This window comes from Mirounga angustirostris, unplaced genomic scaffold, assembly GCF_029215605.1.
Source record: "Mirounga angustirostris isolate CCGP_5_RB_7025 unplaced genomic scaffold, mMirAng1.0.hap1 SCAF_5, whole genome shotgun sequence".
Taxonomy (NCBI): Eukaryota; Metazoa; Chordata; class Mammalia; order Carnivora; family Phocidae; genus Mirounga; species Mirounga angustirostris.
The window spans coordinates 154,246,429-154,269,028 of NW_026991713.1; the positions used below are offsets into that span (position 1 = coordinate 154,246,429).

The 22,600-nt window shown below is 42.5% G+C and overlaps 2 protein-coding genes across 4 annotated transcripts in view; one reads left to right on the forward strand and one right to left on the reverse strand.

Moving 5' to 3' along the window:
* The window catches only part of TMC5 (transmembrane channel like 5), a 72,375-nt gene extending 65,007 nt beyond the window's left edge, over positions 1-7,368 (forward strand). Inside the window, exons 19-21 of the mRNA XM_045875069.2 lie at positions 4,133-4,237; positions 5,419-5,461; positions 6,213-7,368. Coding sequence (XP_045731025.1) covers positions 4,133-4,237; positions 5,419-5,461; positions 6,213-6,259 — 195 coding nt within the window. The 3' untranslated portion in view covers positions 6,260-7,368. The remainder of the gene's footprint in view (positions 1-4,132; positions 4,238-5,418; positions 5,462-6,212) is intronic.
* Positions 7,368-22,600, reverse strand: part of GDE1 (glycerophosphodiester phosphodiesterase 1) — a 29,925-nt gene continuing 14,692 nt past the window's right edge. For 2 of the 3 annotated variants that reach the window (XM_045875070.2, XM_045875071.3), the window contains exons 4-6: positions 19,918-20,010; positions 17,012-17,223; positions 14,879-15,508 (exon numbers count right to left, since the gene is read on the reverse strand). In XM_045875070.2, the coding sequence (XP_045731026.1) occupies positions 15,361-15,508; positions 17,012-17,223; positions 19,918-20,010 (453 nt within the window). In that variant the 3' untranslated portion in view covers positions 14,879-15,360. Of the gene's footprint in view, positions 7,862-14,878; positions 15,509-17,011; positions 17,224-19,917; positions 20,011-22,600 lie in introns of those variants that run through there. The other variant, XM_064592602.1, reaches the window with a different exon arrangement.

A 22,600-nucleotide genomic window follows, 5' to 3' on the forward strand; every position in this document is an offset into this window, starting at 1 on the left:
TGCATTTGGTCGATATGTTTCTTGTTTCTTCTCATCTATAGTCATTCACCCCTCCTCTCTTCTCTTGCCATTTATTGTTGAAGAAACCGGGTCATTTGTCTTGTAGTTCTTACTGGATATATCTGATTTGTGGCCTTGCCGTGGTGTTTACCATGTTTATTTTTTCTTTTTATTTCCTGTACCCTGGTGATGAGATTTAAAAACCTGATTAAATCCAGATTCAGCGTTTTAGCAAGAATACTTCATAGATGATGCTATGCACTTCTTACAGCATCACCTTGAGACAGAAAATGTCCAGTTGTCTATTTTTGTGTGATGTTAAAAGTAATCAGTGGGTCCATGCTTTGTTGGCCTGACCCACCCTTCATAAGGCTCCCCATCCGCCTTTCACCTGATGGATTTTGTAGCCTTTGATGAATATTGCCTAGAGGACCTACTGATTTCGTTAGAGATGACAAAATAGTGGTACTCTACTCCTAGAGATTCTTCTGCATTGATTGGCTAGAATTCTTCCATGAAAAAAGGAATTTTTGCTCGCCAACTATTTGATTACCTTGTAATACAATTTATAGAGGAAAGGCAACATAGATGCATGATTTTCTCCCCTTTATTTACCAGTTTTTGAAAGGATGGGTTGGTATCCTAGTGTCTTAGTTTTCTAGGGCCTGCCATAGCAAATAACCACAAACTTGGTGGCTTGAAATAATGGAAATTTATTCTCTCACAGTTCTGGATGCCAGAAGTCCAAAATCAAGGTGTCAGCAGGGTTGGTACCTTCTGAAGCTCTGAGAGAGAATCTCCTCCATGCTTCTCCTAGCTTCTTTTGGGGGCCATGGCTCACCTGGCTGTTTCTCGGCTCAGGGCTTCCTAGCTGCTGTTTCTGCCTCCATCTTCGCAAGTTCTTATTCCCTGTGTGCCTGTTTCTCCTTCTCTTCTAAGGACTTGTCATTGAATTTAGGGTTCATCCTCATCCAGAAGGATCTCATCCCAGAATCTTTAATTATGTCTGCAAAGACCTCATTTCCAAACAAGGCCATGTTCACAGGTACTGGGGTTAGGATAACTTGGACATATCTTTTTAAAAGGGAGATATTTAAAAAAATAAAAAATAAAAGGGAGATACTGTTAGACCTACTACACCTAGCAATCTCCAAATGTGGCCAGTGAGGATTTTAAAATTGTCCTTATGAATTCATAGATTTAAGTATACTTGGACATCTTTCAATTATAATAATTTGTTTATGCATAAATAGTCTCATCCTTTGTTAATGGAAATCCTTTTGGATTAGCTCTCGGGCTCCTTTGACATGATTCCAGAAGTCTTTTTTATTTTATTTTATTTATTTATTTATTTATTTATTTATTTATTTATTTATTTATTTATTTATTTATTTATTTATAAAAGATTTTATTTATTTATTTCAGAGAGAGAATGAGATAGAGAGAGAGAGCATGAGAGGGGGGAGGGTCAGAGGGAGAAGCAGGCTCCCTGCCGAGCAGGGAGCCCGATGTGGGACTCGATCCTGGGACTCCAGGATCATGACCTGAGCTGAAGGCAGTCGCTTAACCGACTGAGCCACCCAGGCGCCCTCTTTTTTATTTTTTTAAGGATTTTATTTATGGGGCACCTGGGTGGCTCAGTCCTTAAGCGTCTGCCTTCAGCTCGGGTCATGATCCCAGGGTCCTGGGATCGAGCCCCGCATCGGGCTCCCTGCTCAGCGGGGAACCTGCTTCTCCCTCTCCCTCTGCCTGCTTCTTCCCCTGCTTGTACACTCTCTCTGTGTCAAAAATAAATAAAATCTTGGGGCACCTGGGTGGCTCAGTCGTTAAGCATCTGCCTTCAGTTCAGGTCATGGTCCCAGGGTCCTGGGATTGAGCCCCGCATCGGGCTCCCTGCTCAGTGGGGAGGCTGCTTCTCCCTCTCCCACTCCCCCTGCTTGTGTTCCCTCTTCCGCTGTGTCTCTCTCTATCAAATAAATAAAAAATAAGGTCTTTAAAAAAAAAGAAGCTTTAAAGAAAATAAAATAAAGATTTTATTTATTTATTTGACAGAGAGAGAGCACAAGCAGGGGGGAGCTGCAGAGGGAGAGGGAGAAGCAGGCTCCCCACTAAGCAGGGAGCCCCACGTGGGGCTCGATCCCAGGACCCCGGGATCATGACCCGAGCCGAAGGCATCCACTACCAACTGAGCCACCCAGGGACCCCTTATGACTCCAGAAGTCTTTGATAGCTTGCTTGCTACCTGGAAGGACAAGATGTTCCTGGCCCTTCTTGTTTATTACCTGTCCCAGAACATGAATCAGACATTTATTCAAGGAGTCCTGGTGAAATGGTATTTAGAGACCACAGTCTGCTCATTGCTACTGGGCTGGTTCCCTTTTCTTCTAAATACCAACATAATTATGACACGAACACTTACATCTTAGAACATGAGAAAGAAGCAGGATTCCCCAGGGTTCTCTCTGCTTGAATCTTTGGGGTTTCAGATCACGTGGGTTGGTCCTTTATATGGTGTAAAGAAAGGGCATGGATTAATTATGTTCTTTCTCCTGCCTGTCCCTGCAAGCATGGCCTGTATTTTTCTGATGCAGCACTTTGAATATTTTGGGCAAGTCTTAAGAAGATCTTAACAGGGGAGGGTTTTGATTTTAAAACCTTCTCTTGTAAGGGCACTGCCAAGTAAACTGGGGAGGAATTTAGATGGCATCATTTCAGCGAGGCGCCAGAAGCATCTCCAGGCCTTTGTGCTTGCAATTCTTGCCCAGAGGATGGACCACAAAGACAGGCCCATTGCTAAGAGGCTAGGAATAGGCTCAGTAACAATCCTTCTCAAAGTATGATCACCTACATTGGAAACTCTTGGATGCTTATTAAAAATGCAAATTCCTATTACCCTGATCTCCAGCCAGTAATGGCAACAGATGACATTTGTTGAGCACTTACATGATGCCTGGTATGTGCTAAATAATGAACAAAATTTCTCATTTAACTTTTATTACTCTCTCTGGGGTGTATACATCTTTAATCCCTATTTTAAAATAAAGGAAACTGAGGCTTACAGAGTGAAGTGACCTGCCCCAAGTCACAGGGCTAGTAAGTGGTGGAATTTGAACTGGGCAAGTCCAAAGTTTATACTCTTAACTACCATGCAGCTTTGCCTCCCTGAGTCAAGATCTTTTGGATAAATCCTAGAAGTCCGATTTTTTGCAAGCTCTCCAGGTAATTCTAATTGGCACTAGAGTATGGAAACAGAGGCTAGACACCAGCAATTTTCAAACAAGTTGATTATATCCAAGACAGCTAGCAGACTCGTTTAAAATGCCAATTCCCAAGGATAGCTCTTCCTTGCAGAATTCTAGTGAATAAATGTAGAAGGAATAAGGGAAATAGAAAATTATTATGAAGCATATACCACAGCAATAATTGTTGGAGGCTCAATAATTGTTGGGTGCTCAATAATTGTTGGGTGAAAGTTTGAGGAGAAACAAGGGCATGGGAAATGGGATTGATCTAGACTGGCCAGACCATCAGTGGTGCTTGCTAGCCCACTTCAATACTGGTGGAATATTCCACCCTCCCATCTGCAGCAGATTCACAGGTAAGTGATTCATGCTCCTGGGGAAGACATACCCCCTTCCTCAGTTTCCCTTCCCAATTTGAGAATTCTTTATCTGGGTCTACTCCATTGACACTGATAACTTTGACAAGTGCAATATGTTTGATGTCCCTAGATGCAGAGCTGTAAGCTTTGACATGCTCAGTGAGAGGACACAGCAACAATGCTGGGTGCCCAGACAGGGTTCTGAGACAGAGGGCATGCCAAGAAGGGGGCTACTATACACCATTTGTCCTGGGCCTGGGCTCAGGTCATGATCTCAGGGTCATGAGATCATGACCTACATCGAGCTCTGTGCTCACTGCGGAGTCTACTTAAGACTCTCTCTCCCTCTGCCCTTCCCCCACTGCCCTCAAATAAATAAAAAAATCTTAAAAAAAAAAAAAAAAGAAAACACAGTGGCAGTCTCTATCCTGTGTCTGGGACCCTACCTGCCTAAAAAAAATCAACCTTCTTTCCATCATTTGCTTCTTGACCTCACACCATCTTCCATGTTTTTGTTTTCCTTCTTGGCAGGAGGGCAAAGATAAAATGTTCCTGATAGAAAAGTTGACCAAGTTGCAGGATATGGAGAAGAGAACAAACACCACCTCATTCACAATGGAAAGGAGAGATGTAGAGGTGAGACAGGAGGTTGCCTTGGGGTCTTTGTGACACAGACTTGCCTCCTCATGAAATGTACGTCAGAAAACTAGAATAACATAAGGGCACTTCACTTTCTATGTTTAAACATTTCTGTATTTTTTTATTTAACGAATAATATTTATTCAACCCTTTCCATGCTGACCCTTGTTCTCGGTGCTGGGGTTATGGTGAAGGCCCTCATGGGGCTTGGATGCATCTTTTGTATAATCCAGTCATCCAGAAGTACATCCCACAGAGAAGGAAAGTACCCTGAAATCTTACCCCACTGTGTTAATGGTTCAGTGTAGACTCTTCCAGATCTTTTCCCCTAGGCATCTGCAAGTATACATGCATCTACTAGCACTTTTGTTTATTAATTTATTAGAAAAATGGGGCTATACTGTACACATAGTATCATAACCCCATCCCTCATCGCTTCATGCTATATTTCTGACATTGTTTCAGTCTGTACATATTTGGACATTTGGGTTGTTTCCAGGTTTTTTGTTTCTAATACTAAAAACCGTAATGAAACATTCTTGTTTTAATTATTTTATGTGAGTATTTTTACCACAGGGCATGCACATGATAATGTTAATAGATGTTACCATATCATACTCTTAAGAAGATTTTACCAATTTCATGCTTACCAAGAGGGTGTAAGAGGTGTCTGAAACCCTGCTCTAAGTCCAAAGCCCATGCTGGCTTCCTTGGTGTCCCGGAAAATAGAGATAAACAGTAAACCTACCTTAATTCACATGCCGCTAGTTTTTGGAAATGAGGATCTTGTCAGAAGACAGTGCCATGCCATGCCATTTACTATCTGTGCAAATTAATACCATCAGCATGATGTAGATAAAGGATCTAGAGGCCTGACTCTAAATCCTATGCAGGCAGAGACCCTGTCTGTACCCTTCCAGCCCTGGGCCCTAATACATTACCTGGCATATTGTAGCCGCTCAGTAAATGTCTGTGAAATGAATGAATAAATTAATGGAATCACTTTCCCTAAAAGACCAAACAAAACACTTTCGCTTTGTCTGTGGCTGAGCCTTGGTTTTCATTTGTCACATCTTAATTTTAAAATGGTGGGGGCTCACAAATCCCACCAACTATGCAACAGGACCTGAGTCGAATTCTTTTCCAGTGATGAGGCCACCTGTTTTATTCCCTTTCAGCAACCAGGCCCTTTACCTGTCAGGGAACATGATGCTGCTCGTGGTGAGTAACCAAATTGGCATTGAAGGAGACCCAGTGTAACAAAGTGATATATCCCAAGGTGGAGGGTCACAACTGCTCATGCATCAGTTACTCTTTCAATTAAAAGAACCAACCCAAACTGGCTTTAGCAAAAATCCAAGAATAATTCTTTCTTGAGGCATGGCCAGAAGCTGAGACTCACAATATGTCACCAGAACCTGGTTTTTTTTTTTCTGTTCCGTTCTTTTCCATGTTAGCTCCTTTCTCAAATAGGCTCTTCCTCACAATTGCAAGATGCTTTTATCAGCCTCTTGTACCTTCTCAGATTCAAGTCTAGTGGGAAAGAATGAGAGACCCAGAATTCTCAGTGTGTTCCATTGGATCTGACTGGTTGATGTACGGGAACCAATTACTGTGGCCATGAAAATGTGATTATTTCAGTGGCCAGATCGGAGATCTGTAGATAGAGGTGGTGCAACCAAACAGACCACAGGGACTGAGAATGTTCGGGAAGGGTGGCTTCCCAAGGAAAATCAGGAGCTGAAGCCAGAGGGGAATGAATACGGGGGAGGAATCAAACAAACCCATCCATCTTTTTGGGATAGCATTTACTGATGGCACCCAATGATGGGAGTTCAAGGGGAGAATATTGCAGAACCGTAACAGAAGGCGGGAGGTGTGAGAAGCCATGGGATCCTAAATTTGGTCTTTCCCTTGGAAACATGAGGCAGTGTGCATCTGGGCTAACTTCTCTTTTCCGTGTCCAACCTAGACCTGCGATTTAGGCGATCAGTTCAAGAAGAGAATTCAAAGGCGTGATGTTTATTGTGGCAGCCAGACACCAATCAAATGAAAAGACACTCGGGCCTTTCTAAGCTTCCCAGGAGGAGAATTCAAGCCATTAGCCAGGACGGGAAACTGACCCCAGTGTATATACTCAAGCAAATTTGGCCATTCCCTGCTGGTTTTTTATACCTGGATTGCTGATTTTCCAAGATAAAATATTCGGAATTTTAAAATAAAGACTATTGTAACATTTAAACTGGTTCCTAAAGACCCAGAAGAGATAACCTGGGAATTATGTATTCAGTCTTTAAGAGATGTGCATATGAATTATTGGTCCTTAGAAATCTCTACTCCCAGACCTGGCAAAGATTTGGAAACCGGTGCTCAGACAAATGGTCCAGCCTGAATAAAAATGGGATCCTCAATCAGGGATGTGAGGCCTCTGAATTGGGGAACCTGCATTTGTTTGTGACTTTGAACTACATCTGTCCCACCCCATGTTACCCAAAGGTGAACTACAACGAGAGGTCTTATCTACAAACTTTATTGCATATCAAGTATGAGTCTTTGGGGTTGACCTGGGGTTGGTGTGGGTGTGGACGGGGACTCTACCCTTGTGAGGTTGATACATGAGTCAGCATCAAAGTCTTATGTTGAATCGAACATGGAATCAGCGGTGATGTGTGAAACATGTATGTATGTATACGTGTGTGGAATGAATATATATGTATGTGTGTGTGTATACACACACATATGTATATAGAGCATTCTTTTTTGAAAAGTTTTTATTTATTTAAGTAATCTCTACACCCAATGTGGGGCTTGAACTCAGGACCCTGAAGTCAAGAGTGGTACGCTCTTCTGACTGAGCCAGCCAGGCGCTCCAACATAGAGTTTCTTTTGCAGATTTGCCAAATGATTCACAAGGCATGTGACTGTACTTAGAACTGAAGCATCCAGCAGAAAGGTGGAATTGACCAAATTACTCAGGGGAGAAGTCCCCTCTTGCGTAATCACTACCATGAAATGTAATTGGAACTGAATTTTGACAACATTTAACATGTGTTTGAAACACAAGCATCCAATCAATGCTCAGTCATCGATTCACGTTTTCGTTCACTTATTTATTCGTTAGCTCATTTCATCAACTAAATTTCATCAACTGAGTTAATTTTTTTGGTGTTATCCCTGCTAGTGGTTACTAGTAGTGTTCATTCATTCATTCAACAAATACGTGCCAAGTAGTCATGAACAAGATGGTGAGCAAATCAAGACACAGTCTGTGCTCTCCTGTGCTTATTGTCTAGCAGATTAATTTAGACAGGAAATTAATAATTAAATAGTAATTAATTGTAATTGTGATAGATGCTGTGAAAGAGAAGCCCAGGGGACTATGGGGAGACTTAACTTGTCGGTGGGGTCAGTGAAGGCAGCCCACTGAATTGATGCTTGAAGTGGTTTTTTTCCCCCCTGTGTCACCTTAACTCTGTTTTGTGCTTCATTGGCTTCTCCACTAAAATATGAACTCCTTCTGTAAGTAGCATTTTTGCTTATTTACCCTATGCTAAGGGCTTATATCTGGAATGCTTCTCCATTTGCCTCCATGGTTTGGGTCAACTCCTGCTTCTCCTGGAGCTATAAACAAAGGAGAAAGATCTAATTTGTAGGTATCACACACATTTGGATGTGAAGATGCTTTTAAAACTTGGGCTTGAGGGGCGCCTGGGTGGCTCAGTCGGGTAAATGTCTGCCTTTGGCTCAGGTCATGATCCTGGGGTCCTGGGATCAAGTCCTGCATTGGGCTCCCTGCTCAGTGGGGAGTCTGCTTCTCCCTCTCCCTCTGCCTGCCCCCCCCTCCCTGCCCCCGGCTCGTGCTCTGTCTCTCTCAAATAAATAAAATCTTTTTAAAAAATTAACAAAACAACAACAAAAAACCCTTGAGCTTGAGATAGGGAATGTGTTGGCTTGCTAGGGCTGCTATAACCAAATACCACAGATGGGCTGGCTTAAACAACATAAATTTATTTTTCCACATTCCTGGAGGTGGGGACGTCCAAGGTCATGGTCCTTTTCAGTGTCCACAGTTTTGATTTCCTTCTGCTACCTCCTGGGCTTGCAGATGGCCACCTTCTTGCTGTGTCCTCTGCATGTACCTTTTTTTTTTTTGCATGTACTTTTTTTTTTTTTAAGATTTTATTTATTTGCGAGAGAGACAATGAGAGACAGAGAGCATGAGAGGGAGGAGGGTCAGAGGGAGAAGCAGACTCCCTGCTGAGCAGGGAGCCCGATGCGGGACTCGATCCAGGGACTCCAGGATCATGACCTGAGCCGAAGGCAGTCGCTTAACCAACTGAGCCACCCAGGCGCCCCATTTTTTTGCATGTACTTTTATGTGTCCGAATTTCCTCTACTTACCTGGGCAGATTGGATTAGGTCCCACCCTAATGGCTTTAATATAGCTTATTCACCTAATTAAAGGCCATATATTCAGATAATGGTTACATTTTGAGGCATTTGGGGGTTCAGCTCTCCAGCATATGAATTTTGGGTCAATACAGTTCGGCTTTATAATAGGGGTTAACTCTCCCAGTCCTCTCAGGGACCCCCGTTAGGCATCAGGGTCCTCAGTGCTGGCTGCACTCAGAATCACAGGGGCAGCTGACCACCAGGCCCGAGCCCCAGTCTAGACCAACTAAGTCAGGCACCTGTGCTTATTCTTTAAGGCTCCCTGGATGGTTTCCGTGGAAAGCCAGGGCTGAGAACTAGTGAGCCAGGGTCTAGAATACCGTATCCACGGTTTCGCTTTTTGAAGTTTCGATGACCATGGTCGGCTGCATCCAGGAGGCAGATGATCCTCCTCCTGACCAGTTGTCAGGAGGTCACTAGTGGCCTCACGCTCCGTCACAGCGCCTACGGCCCTCACCTCACTTCATCTCATCACACAGGCATTTCATCGCCTTGCATCACGAGAAGAAGGGTGAGTACAGGACAATATTTTGAGAGAGATTACATGTACGGAACTTGTATTACAGCATATTGTTGCTGTTATTATTGTCTTACTGGGCCTGATTTCTAAATTAACCTTTCGCATAGGTGTGTGTGCTAGGAAAATACATAGTATATATCAGGTTCGGTACTCTCCAGGGCTTCCGGCATCCGCCCAGAGATAAGGGGGCACTGCTGTACTTCTTCCCAAACTTGCCTGACCGTAAAAGCCACCTGAACATGCAAATAGGGAGCTCAGAATATTGCATTAGGGAGGGGCACCTGGGTGGAGCAGTTGGTTGGGTGTCCAACTCTTGGTTTCAGCTCGGGTCGTGATCTCGGGGTCATGAGATTGAGCCCTGTGTTGGGCTCTGCGCTCAGCACGGAGTCTGCTTAAGACTCTCTCTGCGCCCCCCCACCTCCACTCCCCGGGCTCGCGTGCTCGGGCTCTCTCTCTCAAATAAATAAATCTTTTTTTTTTTTTAAGATTTTATTTATTTGAGACAGAATGAGAGAGAGAGAGCACATGAGAGGGGGGAGGGTCAGAGGGAGAAGCAGGCTCCCTGCCGAGCAGGGAGCCCGATGCGGGACTCGATCCAGGGACTCCAGGATCATGACCTGAGCCGAAGGCAGTCGCATAACCAACTGAGCCACCCAGGTGCCCCTCAAATAAATAAATCTTAAAAAAAAAAAACCAACCCAATATTGCATTAGGGAACAGTCCCCATCTTCCTCTTCCAACCCTTATTTCATTAGTACAAAATGATAAAAGGAACCTATGCTTTCCAACAGTCACTTGAAAGCTGGATAACCCCTATAATTTTAAGTATAAAAAAAGGTAACCTCTTAAATTTCTGCAGGATCTGATCCTTTACGTGGCCGCCGTAAATGGCCCAGTTCATTCCTGAGGCAATGAGATGATTTTGTTCGAAGTTCAATTACAAAAGGAGTGACTAAAATAGTATATGATTGACATGTTTTTATAATCTTTGAATTGAGGGCAGGTGGTAAGAAGTCAGCTCATTAATAGCAATTGTCTCCCTATTGTAGAACTTCACAGACATCTCCCTAAATTCTCAAAAGTTGGAACTCTTTTTTTTTTTTCAAGATTTTATTTATTTATTTGAGAGAGAGAATGAGAGAGTGAGTACATGAGAAGGGGGAGGGCCAGAGGGAGAAGCAGACTTCCCGCCGAGCAGGGAGCCCGATGCGGGACTCGATCCCGGGACTCCAGGATCATGACCTGAGCCGAAGGCAGTCGCTTAACCAACTGAGCCACCCAGGCGCCCCAAAAGTTGGAACTCTTCCAGGACGTTTACATATCTGATCAACCGTGAGATGGCCCCTGAGAGAAGCTCAGGTGTGGAGCAGGGGGCCCCCTCTGGCTTGGCTCATGACTGCACACCTGCCTGGTACAAGTAATGGCTTCCACCTGTGCAGTCCTTCGCCCACCTCCATCACCTAGGCTCTTGTTAAAAATCAGATTCTAATTTGTGAGGTCAGGGATGGGGCCCGAGAGTCTGTATTTCTATCTAGTGCTGTGGGTCTGAGCACCACGCCCTGAGTAGTTTGGTATTAGAGCACCTCCACATTTTTAATTTTTATCTTCATTACAATATTACACTGTTAACACATTTTTTTCAAATCACTTCCATTTCCCCCCCCCCCATTTGAACATCATTGCTCTAAGGCAATTAGTGCAAATATGATCCCCACTTGACAGATGAAAAGTTAGGCACACACAGGTTAAGTGATTTGTCTAAGGTCTCATAGCTAGTGGTAGAATTGAGGACTTTGGATTTTTCTCTGGCTTCGTGGTTCTCAGACTGGAGCAAGTATCAGAACCACCTGGAAGGCTTGTTGAAACAGATCCTGAGGGGCGCCTGGGTGGCTCAGTCGTTGGGCATCTGCCTTCGGCTCAGGTCATGATCCCAGGGTCCTGGGATCAAGCCCCGCATCGGGCTCCCTGCTCTGCGGGGAGCCTATTTCTCCCTCTCCCACTCCCCCTGCTTGTGTTCCCTCTCTCGCTGTGTCTCTGTCAAATAAAATCTTTAAAAAAAAAAAAAAGAAACACATCCTGAGCGATGTGCGGAGTTTGAGGTTCAGTAGTTGTGGGATGGGCTCTGAGAATCTGCATTTCTAACAAGTTACCCCTTAAGCAGATATTGAATAAATGTCTCAAAGGACAGCGTCTTTTGAGAACCATTGTGCCTAGCTGATCTCCAACGTGTTTGTAATACTTGGTAATACAGGTAAAACTCTGCTAATCAGATAGTTAGATTCTGAGCATAATTTAGCTTGATAATAGAACATACAAGGTCATCGATTCTCAGTAGTTGTGATCAAAGAAACCAAACAACCTTGCACTATAGTAACCATCACTCCGAGCTAAAGGTTTGCATGGATGTTTGGAAAACTTCATTAATTCTCACCCTTATTTGTCCTCAAAGCTGTGGTTTATTGTCCCGTTGAAACACTATTCCCACTTTAGGAAATGGTAGGTATAATTTTATTTAGAAGTTTGCATCTAACAAAAATGGAGTATTTATGTCTTGGTGAAATTCTTGTCAAAACAGGATTGCAGACACTGATCTCCAAATGAGAAAATGAGTATTGTTAACTCAGTAGTGGATTTCTTAAGCCTTTTGAGATAGTCTTTTCCCAGTACCTGTCTGTGGCATCCTGAGGGCCGAGGAACAGTTGAATGAACAGCAGAGGGTGCAATTTTTATCTGTATTGACTTTCTTGGAAAGAATGCTATCTATCGGTGGCACCTGGGTGGCTCAGTCGTTAAGCGTCTGCCTTCGGCTCAGGTCATGATCCCGGGGTCCTGGGATCGAGCCCCACGTCGGGCTCCCTGCTCTGTGGGAGGCCTGCTTCTCCCTCTCCCACTCCCCCTGCTTGTGTTCTCTCTCTCGCTGTGTATCTCGCTCTGTCAAATAAATAAAATCTCTAAAAAAAAAAAAAAAATGCTATCTATCATGACTTTGGATGACCCCTTGATGCTGCTGAATCCTGAATCATTTGTCTACAACTCCCACTTCACACTAGGTCTGTACCTCTAGTTTCCTTGCGAAGTTTCCACTTGGCTATCCCATAATTCATTCCATCAACAAACATTTATTGAACATCTACTATGTGACAGGCACCATAATAGGTGTTGGGAATGATTGTTTCTGATTAGTGAGTCCTTGCTATGGGCTGGACACGAGGATAGGAAGGGGTTTAGAGTGTGAGCTCTGGAATTGTATCACCTGGACCAAATCCTTTCGCTACTACTGGTGTGTGACTTTGGGCAAGTCACTTAACTTCCCTGTGCTTTGGTCTCCTTCACTATGAAGTGGGATTGTGGGGCACCTGGGTGGCGCAGTCTGTTAAGCATCTGACTCTTGGTTTCGGCTCTGGTCACGATCTTAGGGTGGTGAGATTGAGTGCCGCGTCGGGCTCTGTGCTCAGTGCAGAGAGGGCTGGAGATTCTCTCTCTTCCTCTGTGCAACCCCCTCCCGCCGGGCACTCTCTCTCAAATAAATCTTTTTAAAAAATACAGTGGGATTGTGATGGCGGCAACCTCACAGTGTTGTTGCAAACACATGGGAAGTATTTGAAAGTGTCTAGTACATGTTAGGGAGTCCGTAAATGTTATTAATAACATTTTACATGCCTTTTACATGCACTCGGTCATTTAATCAGCCACCCCCCTAGGGTGGTACCAATACTGCCCCTATTCTGGGGACCTGGGTGTCTCTTAAGTGTCTGCCTTGGGCTCTGGTCATGATCCCAGGGTACTGGGATGAGTCCTGCATCTGGTTTGCTCTCAGCAGGGATTCTGCTTCTCCCTCTGCCCCTCCCCCATCCCGTGCTCTCTCTCTCAAAAGTAAGTAAATAAAATCTTGTCCCTATTTTACAGATAATAAGGAACTTGCCCAAGGTCATAGAGCTATTAAATTGCTAAACATAAAATCGGATTTAGTTTTCCCTGATCCCAAGTCCTGTTTTTAATCCCTATATTAAGCCTTCCAATGCTCAATGGTAGTATTAACACCTTCTTTCTTCACCCAAATTCTCCACTCTTCAGGGACCCAACATCTTAGCACTGGATCTAAATCCTTCACTGGGCCTGAGTCAAGGGCAAAATGGATTTGGGACAAAGGTCAAGAAACAACTCCTGGCTCTCAAGAGGTATTCCCACAACAGAAGGGATCTCTCTACTGCCCCCGAGAATCCCTTGTTGCTTGCTGTGTAGTCTGCTTGCCAAAGTGGGGATTCAGTCTGCAGAAGTGTTTTGTCTTTGTGCTCCCGTCCTCCTCTTGCCGTTCTAGTCGTGGCGTGATATGGAAGTACAGACAGTTTAGATACTTGTTCCATTCATTGAATAAATCTTTGTCCTGTTGTTTTTGGATTCAAGAAAACTTCTCTGTAAATGTTGATGGAAAACGTCCCAAGCCCCATCCATCGTGCCCTTGCCAACACCGACTGTAGCAGAACAGCCTGTGCGTCTGCCATCTAGCTGTGTGGACTGGTGGTCTGGCAGCTGCGAGTGTGAGACTGGTGACCCAATGGGGCTCAGGAGGGAAGTCATGACTCAGCTGAGGGCCTGTGGTCCAGGCTACGGATGGGGCTGAAAGGTGGGAGCAGGGACAGCTACAGGAGACAGACGGCTTTGCAATTTTTTGAATTTTTTTTTGAGAGAGAGAGAGAGAACGCACGTGCGAGCAGGGAGGCGCAGAGGGAGAGAGAATCTGAAGCGGGCTACACGACCAGCGAGGAGTGCAATGTGGGGCTCCATCTCACCACTCCGAGATCATGACCTGAACTGAAATCAAGAGTCAGATGCTTAACTGACTGAGCCACCCAGGCGCCCCGACTCAATTTCATTTTAGATGTTGCTACTTAAGTACACAGGAAGACCCCTGGAAGCTTAAGTGGAAAAGAGCACAGAGCTGGGAATTAAGGGCTCTGCATTATACGGGCAGACAGGGCAAGTAAGAGCAAGGGCTCTGGAATTAGACTGGCTTGGATTTGAATCTCAGTGGCACCAAGGACTCTGAGACCTTTGGTAAGTGACTTTAAGTTTGCAGTGCCCTTGGAGCACGGGGTGTTATGCACAAACAATGAATCATGGAACACTTCATCTAAAACTAATGATGTAATGTATGGGGATTAACATAAGAATAAAAAAAAAAGTTTGCAGTGCCTTGGTCTCCTCCTTCATAAAAGGAGAGTAATATCTCTGTAAGATTTTCTGGGGTTTGGGATGATACATGTTAAACCACTGAAGTTCCCGGCAAACAGTAGGAAATTTTAGTTTTATGAGATCAGGCTCTGCTATGTTACCAGCTGTGTCATATCTGAGAAAGACCTTTTCCTTCCACAGGTTTCGGTGTTCTCATTTGTAAAAGGAGGATAAGCCTAGATGTTCTTGGATGTTTCTTGCAGTTCCACTGTCATCCGTCCTAGAGTTGCCCCAATGAGCATAACCCTGCCCTCTAGTGGTCCGTAGTTATTTCAAGATACCGTAACAATCCCTTGCACTGGAATCAACACTTACCTACCATTTTCTTTGCCTCACCAGGGGCTGTTGCCTCTGGTCCCTGGATTGCAGAGAGCAGCTTCCCTAAATTCCTTATGTCTCAGGGCATGATGCTTGGTACAGCTTTCCCTTAGTGCTCCTTTTAATGATTTTATTAGTATGGTCACAAGTTTGATGTCTATAGTACATTGATAATGTAGCTGAATACAAATATTTTAAATAAGTAAATTACATAAGTGTGTCAAGTTTTAAAATGTCAACTTTGAGTGATCATGCATTTCCCATGCATTTGCATCTGCATCCCCAAACTGCACAACTCGATCTGTGCTTATCCTCACTGGGTCTCGGTGTATGCCTCAGCTAGGTTGGGGCAGGAGCTGTTGTGCCTTTTTGCAGACCCAGATTTTCAAGAGCAACACTGTTGAACTCAGGCATTCCATGGAGCAAGCAGAGCAAAATCAGGTTTTGCTCTGGTTCAGGTAAAAATGCAAATACCGACTATTGCTTGTGTGAGCCACCTGATTCCCCAGGGCTTGGGCTAGCACAAAGGTATTTTGATATCCCTGCATGAGGCCAGCAGGCAGCTTCTGTACCCATGTTTCCTCCCTGGGGGAAAATTCTAGAACTGAGATGCACAGTCTTCCAACATGCTGTCAGTGATATAGCTGGAACCAAGATGGGATTCGTAGTAACTTTTTTCATCAAAGGTATTAACAGTCCAAGCAACAACCTGAATGCCTTTGGCTGACCACTTCTTCAAGTAGTCCCTGGAGGAAGAGGAAAAACCCATCCTGTTAGAATAAGGAGCAGTTATTCCAGGAATCTATAATGGTCACTAAGTATGGTATTCACTGAGTAATAATAGTGCCCCAAAAGAGCCTCTTAACTGGGCCTCTGTGTGCAATCAGAGGGAGTGTTCCAAAACCCAGCACCAGAACCTCTTCCACATTGCTCCAGCTTACAACATTTCAGTGACTTGCTAAAGACACCCTCCACCAAAAAAAAAAAAAAGGTCTTATTGGAGGCTGTATCTGGCTTATCCCACCCTCTCTTTGGCCTCGTCTTATACTGTACTTCCCCTTTCCTTTCTGTGTGATAGAATATGGATTTTCTTTCAATTCTTGAAAGAACTAGGCTCTTTCCTGCGGTAACACTTTTGCATGTGTTTCCCCTCTGACTTGGATCTCCACCCTCCCACCCCATTCCTACTCACCCTCCTAACCTTAGCTTAGTTGTCATCTCCTTGGGGATGTTTTCCCTAACTCCCCTGATTAGGTCAAATTACATAGTATATACGTACACTGTTTTCTCTACATAGCATTTATCTTAGTTGTACTTTTATATTTATTGGATTTTTAATTTGATGAGCAACTATCTCTTCTACTTGACTATAAATTCCATGAGGGCGGACCATGGTTTTCTTTACCATAGCATCTTCAGCTTCTTAATATAATACTTTGCAATACTGTGGGCAGACACCAAATACTGACTGACTTGAACACACGCATGCCTGAAATAATATGAAACTAACAACTCTAATCATCTAAAATACACAGCTATAAAACTGCCACAGTAAAGGTCAGAGATTGCTAGCAGGTAGGGAATGGAAAGTTTTCTTGGAAGCAATGGTGCGAAGTCTCTGTAGTGTGGAGCAGAGCAGGAAGAAAGGTGGGAGGGGTAAGGCAGGCAGGCACTCACAGGGTGTCTCCGCTGTGGCTCTGCCCTGGCTGGACTCTATGTTGGTTTTCAAAGGGAGTCAGTCACAAGGACATGTAATCTCTCTTTCGTCAGATTTTGGAAGGTTTCTTTTTCTTTTCTTTTTTTTTTTTTAAAGACTTCATTTATTTATTTGACAGAGAGAGTGAGAGAGCACAAGCATGGGAAACAGTAGAGGGAGAAGCAGGCTCCCCGCTGAGCAGGGAGCCCGATGAGGAGCTCGATCCCAGGACCTGGAGATCATGACCCGAGCTGAAGGCAGACGCCCAATGGCTGAGCCACACAGGCACCTCTATTTTTTCTTTTTCTTTTTTTAGGTATATATATATTTTAAAGTGCACTAAAAACTAAGAATATTTGACCAACTTATTTTGGAAACAGGGCATATGCCTGAACTCTTCCCACCTAAGAAGCTAGTGGCATTCCACCTTAATAAAGGTATGGTGGGCTTTGTAGGTAAAATCCAATCCAGGATGCCCACTGTTAATCCTTCCTTTCCAAGAAGAGCATTTCAGGAAATGTGTCAGGAGAAGATAAAAAACCTTCCAACTTACGGGGATACAAAATCCTTTTGTATGAGGAAAGCTGAAATTCCACACAAGTACCACAGGATATTATGCATACTCCAATCGAGCAAAATGTCCATTACCGCAAACATGGACTGTTTCCAGAAAACATCATAGCGTGGTTTCCCATCTCCTGTATGGCTAAGGCTCCAAGGTCTATGAGTTAATGCCGTTACTACATTCTGATCTGTTTGTCTCATCTGAAAAGCAATTTTGGAAATTAAAATAAGTATCATATCTTAAGTCCAATACCTCTCATTTTTCTCATTCTGATGAAGTGGCCATAATGGTACCCTGGCCCCCATGTCTACTAAATAGACATAAATCCTTTCAGTAAATAATGTAATGGATGTAAAGCATTTAATATACAGTATAAATAAGAACACTTCCTTCACGAAGTCCTTACCTTTAAAAGGAGTAAACTACAATCTCACGGTCAAATTTTCATAATGTCACAAGAACAAACTTTCATTTGGTTATCAATTTAAACTTTGGCCAGAGATAAGTAATTAGAACTCAGTGAGGATGGAACCATGATCATTTCCAGATGGGCTGGTTAGCTTTTGATCCTTTCCAGAGAAAAATGACTGAGACAGGCTTGTTGGGGTGGGGGTGGGGGGGAGAAGGAAGTGGAGTGAGAAGGAAGTGAGAAGAAGAGAGCAGAGAGAGAAGTAGGGGCAGTGATTGGGAAGGACAAGGAGAAATGGGAAGATGTGGATGTTTCACTCTATGCTATGTGCTCCTCTGGACAATGTAGCAAACATTTTGAAGGCCTCTATGGTCAAGTAAGATTGGGAAACACTGATCCAAATGTCTGAAAGCCCCATGACCCTATTCATCTTAATGACAGTTTATATGTGGATAGGTTCCACCCTCACTGTAAAATTTTAAATGCACACTTTGTTGGTCACTGTTGAAGAATGCTACAGAACCAACACATTATCTTGGAAACTGGTAAGTAAAGGACAAGATTAGCATTTATTTGCCAAATGCATAACTAAATAATAAATGACAGTTTCTTTCTTTATTTTTAAGTAGGCTCCACGCCCAATGTGGGGTTTGAACTCACAACCAGCCAGGCACCCCTAAATAATACATGAAGAAATGAGAGAATTAAAATATTAAAGATTTTGCAACCCCGAGTAAATTGAGAGCTGGCCACTGACGTTGCAAACGACAACACAACAACAAAAGAGTTAATCAGATGTTATGTGTCCCCTGATGAAAAAATACCCTCACCTATGAGATTATCTTGCCAAGAATAAATGAACCTCCACTAATCAAGCCTTTTGCTCTCACTACCGATTTACAGGAAATATATACAGAAAAAGAATGTGTTAAACTGTATCATGACATAGGAAGCAAAATCTGGACTTGGGTAAACTACAAAACAACCTGGTTTCTTCAATAAATACATCACAAGGCGGCGGGGGGGGGAGGAGAACTTACAGGTTCTAAGATTTAAATTATAGTATGTAGTCTTTAGCTGGGTCCTGATTCAAATTAACAATTATGAAAAACAAAAACCCATTTATATTTCTGAGACAAATAAAAATTTATATATTGACTAGATATTTCATGATCTTAAGGACTTAGTAATAGTTTTAGATGGGGTAATGACTGTATTGTGGCTATAGTTTAAAAAAAAAAGGGAATCACTTTTTATATGGATGAAATGATCTCTGGAATTTACTTCAAAATAACACTGGGGTAGATGAATGGAGATATGGATGAAACAAGCTGGATCACAGTTAAACAGGGGCTCATTTTACTACCATCGACTTTTGTGCATATTTTAAATTCTCCATCATTAAGAGTTATTTTTTTTTTAAAGATTTTATTTATTTATTTGAGAGAGAGAATGAGAGACAGAGAGCATGAGAGGGGGGAGGGTCAGAGGGAGAAGCAGACTCCCCGCCAAGCAGGGAGCCCGATGCGGGACTCGATCGCGGGACTCCAGGATCATGACCTGAGCCGAAGGCAGTTGCTTAACCAACTGAGCCACCCAGGCGCCCAAGAGTTATTTTTTTTAAAAGGTATATTCTGTTACTTAGTGAGATGAAGAGCTACATAATTCTTTGTTCTGAGAATGTTTACTAATCTGAATGAGCCTATAAACAATATAAAAGGGGCTTAAAGAGGAATCATGGTATTTTAAAATGGGGTATGAGTTCATTCTCATTTCTGAATTTCTCTTGTTAAAAGAGGAATTTTTTTTATTATTATTATGTTCAGTAAGCCACTGTATAGTACATCATTAGTTTTTTTTTTTAAAGATTTTATTTATTTATTTGACAGAGAGAGAGACAGCGAGAGCAGGAACCCAAGAAGGGGGAGTGGGAGAGGGAGAGGCAGGCTTCCCACGGAGCAGGGAGCCCGATGCGGGGCTCGATCCCAGGACCCTGGGATCATGACCTGAGCCGAAGGCAGATGCTTAACGACTGAGCCACCCAGGCGCCCCACATCATTAGTTTTTGATGTAGTGTTCAATGATTCATTAGTTATGTATAGTACCCAGTGCTCATCACAGCATGTGCCCTCCTTAATACCCATCACCCTGTTACCCCCTCCCCTCCCACCCCTCCCCTCTGAAACCCTCAGTTTGTTTCCCAGGGTTCATAGTCTCTCATGGTTCGTCTTCCACTCTGATTTCTCCCCCTTCAGATTTCCCTCCCTTCCCCTATGGTCCTCCGTGCTATTGCTTATGTAAGTTCCACATATGAGTGAAACCATATGATAATTGTCTTTCTCTGCTTGACTTACTTCAAAAGAGGAATTTCTTAACTGAAATTCAGTTCCATTTAACAGGCATCTATCTTATGCTTACTTGGCCCATTTCTGTTATCACCATCAACTAAGACAGTATTATGTACAATACAAATCCTGAATTTTACCTTATAGATAACTTCTGGCAAGAAAGAGCAGACGATGCTATTATTGTATAGTTGAGGAAACTCCTTATATATTTTCTTTAGAGCATCAGTAGCCTGCAAAGCATAGAGATTCATGTATTTCAATGTAAGAGTCCCAGCCAATAACTATTACATACTAAGTACAACCCTATCGAATAAATGAGAACTTTACTAATATATGGGGATGCTGAAAGGAGTATTGGAAGATTCCATCATCCATTTGGATCCTTCTTAAATTCACATCTACAGCAGATAGGGAGAAAGTGGGAGTACTGTTGCTTTACTATTCTGTTGAGAGGCTCATCCCTTTTGTCAGACTTTTTGGAAAGCATGGCAGGCGGCAAGCCAGTTGAGGCTGGAAGCAAAATTTTAAACCTTTTCCTTATAACCCAGTTTAGTCACTGGGAAAAGTCTTTTTATACCCACAACTCTATTATCCTCTGCCTTTCCTGGCAGAAGCATGAGCCAACCAGCCTGGGAACTACTGAGTGTAGATGTTCTCAGTCCAGGGGACTGAGAGGAAATGGCATTCATCACCAACATGGAGGCAGGAATAATAGGATAAGGGAGGAACTGGGAAGAGCTTCCCAAGGTGAACAGATGTTTCTTTTTGTAGTTGTCCCCAGTTAAATGAATGAAGAGGAAATGGTTGAACTAAAATACTGACATTTTGTAACCTCTAGTGAATTAACAGATTTGGCCATTGAGCATCAATAGCAGCTAACAACAGAGGTGACTAGGCATTAGGTGGAATGTAATGTCACTATATTATAATTCTTGAAATATCACTAAATTTTGGAAAGTCACACATACCTATAACCAAATGTAAGCAACAAAATGCATTCCAAAAAAGAAAAAAGAAAATAGAAATTACTCATGTCCTGTCCCCCCTTCACTAATGTGACAGAGTGTGAGCTACAGAGCCAAAGCTGTTGTCATAACAGCTTATGACAACACTTGTGGACATTTGTTTTATTATTCCCACCCCGCCCCCTCCCCCATGAGGAAACTGAAGCATATCAAGGTTAAGGTTCACTGTAGTAAGTGACAGAGTTTAATCACAATCTGTTGGACTCCAAAGCCCATGATCTTGGCTCCTGTGTTCTACTAGCTCCAATTTGCTACACTTGGTCCTTTACACTACCATTCTGGTGAATTAGATCACTATGTTTTAATTTGCCCAAACCACCTGTGAGCACCCAACCAGAAAGCTCAAATAGCTGGATTAAAAAAAATTTTTTTTTCTTCTTTTTTCCCTTTATTCTAAGATGATAAGCATGAAGGTCAGTACACCATGGGTGAGATGTAGGACCTATCAGGGATCCCAACGTGGGCAGTATCATCAACAAAACCTGAGATGCTCATTAAAAATACAAGTTCCTTAATCATGTATCCTAGACATTTTCAGAATTTCTTCTCTATGTGATATGGCCCAGGAATTCGTACTTTTAATAGGTATTCCTAGTGATTCTGATGCAGACTGACAGGAAAACCTAGATGTATACAACTATACATCAGAATACCAGAATGTACCAGAATAATAAATGAGTCAGAGCATCATTCTCCTTTCTTCAAAAATGAGAGTTTCCTGTGCTAAAGTTAGAATATATACTTTGGCTCTTATTTCAGGTTTTAACAACTAGTTTCAACAACATCCCAGGATGAATAAAAAAAATTGACATCAGAATTCCCCACCAGTAGATGGCCATTACTGATTATAACTTGCAAGGGAGAAAAATACCTATAAGTTGTCCAAATGCAGAAAAAAAGTATTTGTACTTGAAAAGCTGGTTATAAGTGAACAAATGTAATCTAAACCATATTTTCCCATTGATTTCCATTGCAATAATATATATATATATATATATATATATATATATATTTTTTTTTTTTTTTTTTAGATTTTTTATTTATTTGACAGAGAGACACAGCGAGAGAGGGAACACAAGCAGGGGGAGTGGGAGAGGGAGAAGCAGGCTTCCCGCTGAGCAGGGAGCCCAATGCGGGGCTCGATCACAGAACCCTGCGATCATGACCTGAGCCGAAGGCAGACGCTTAACGACTGAGCCACCCAGGCGCCCCTGCAATAATATATTTTTGTGAATAAAAGTGTACGTTCTAAAGCTTAAGCAGAATTTTATTTAGGAATGTCATATACATTTGAAAAAAATTATAGTAATTTTACCATAAAAGTATATCTACTCAATCATAAAATAACAAAACTATACATAAGGGATAGAAATCATACAGGAAGGATAACTCTAAGTAAAAGATAAATATCCTATTAGCTATCAGAAACTTTATGTATGGGAGTTCTCTTTAAATTCAGTCCATAGTTGTCCATCTAAAACCATTAACTTACAGCCAGATGCAACGGGTCTTGTGTCTAACTCCTGAATTCTTTCTTATAAGGTCAGTTGAAGTGCCTCTTTATGGTTTATTTAATATCTTCTGTAAATGCTATTTATGCAAATAAGAAAAACCCAACTCTATTTTGTATTAGTTGTAGAATATCAGGAGTTGTTCAAAGGTTCCATCAAAGGTTAAGAGTTCTATAATTTACTATTTCTTTAAAGATGTGATTTTTGCACTGTAAACTTCTAATAAGCAAATATGATCTGTAAAAATAATTTAAGAATGATAAGTAGCAAAATCTATAGTTGAT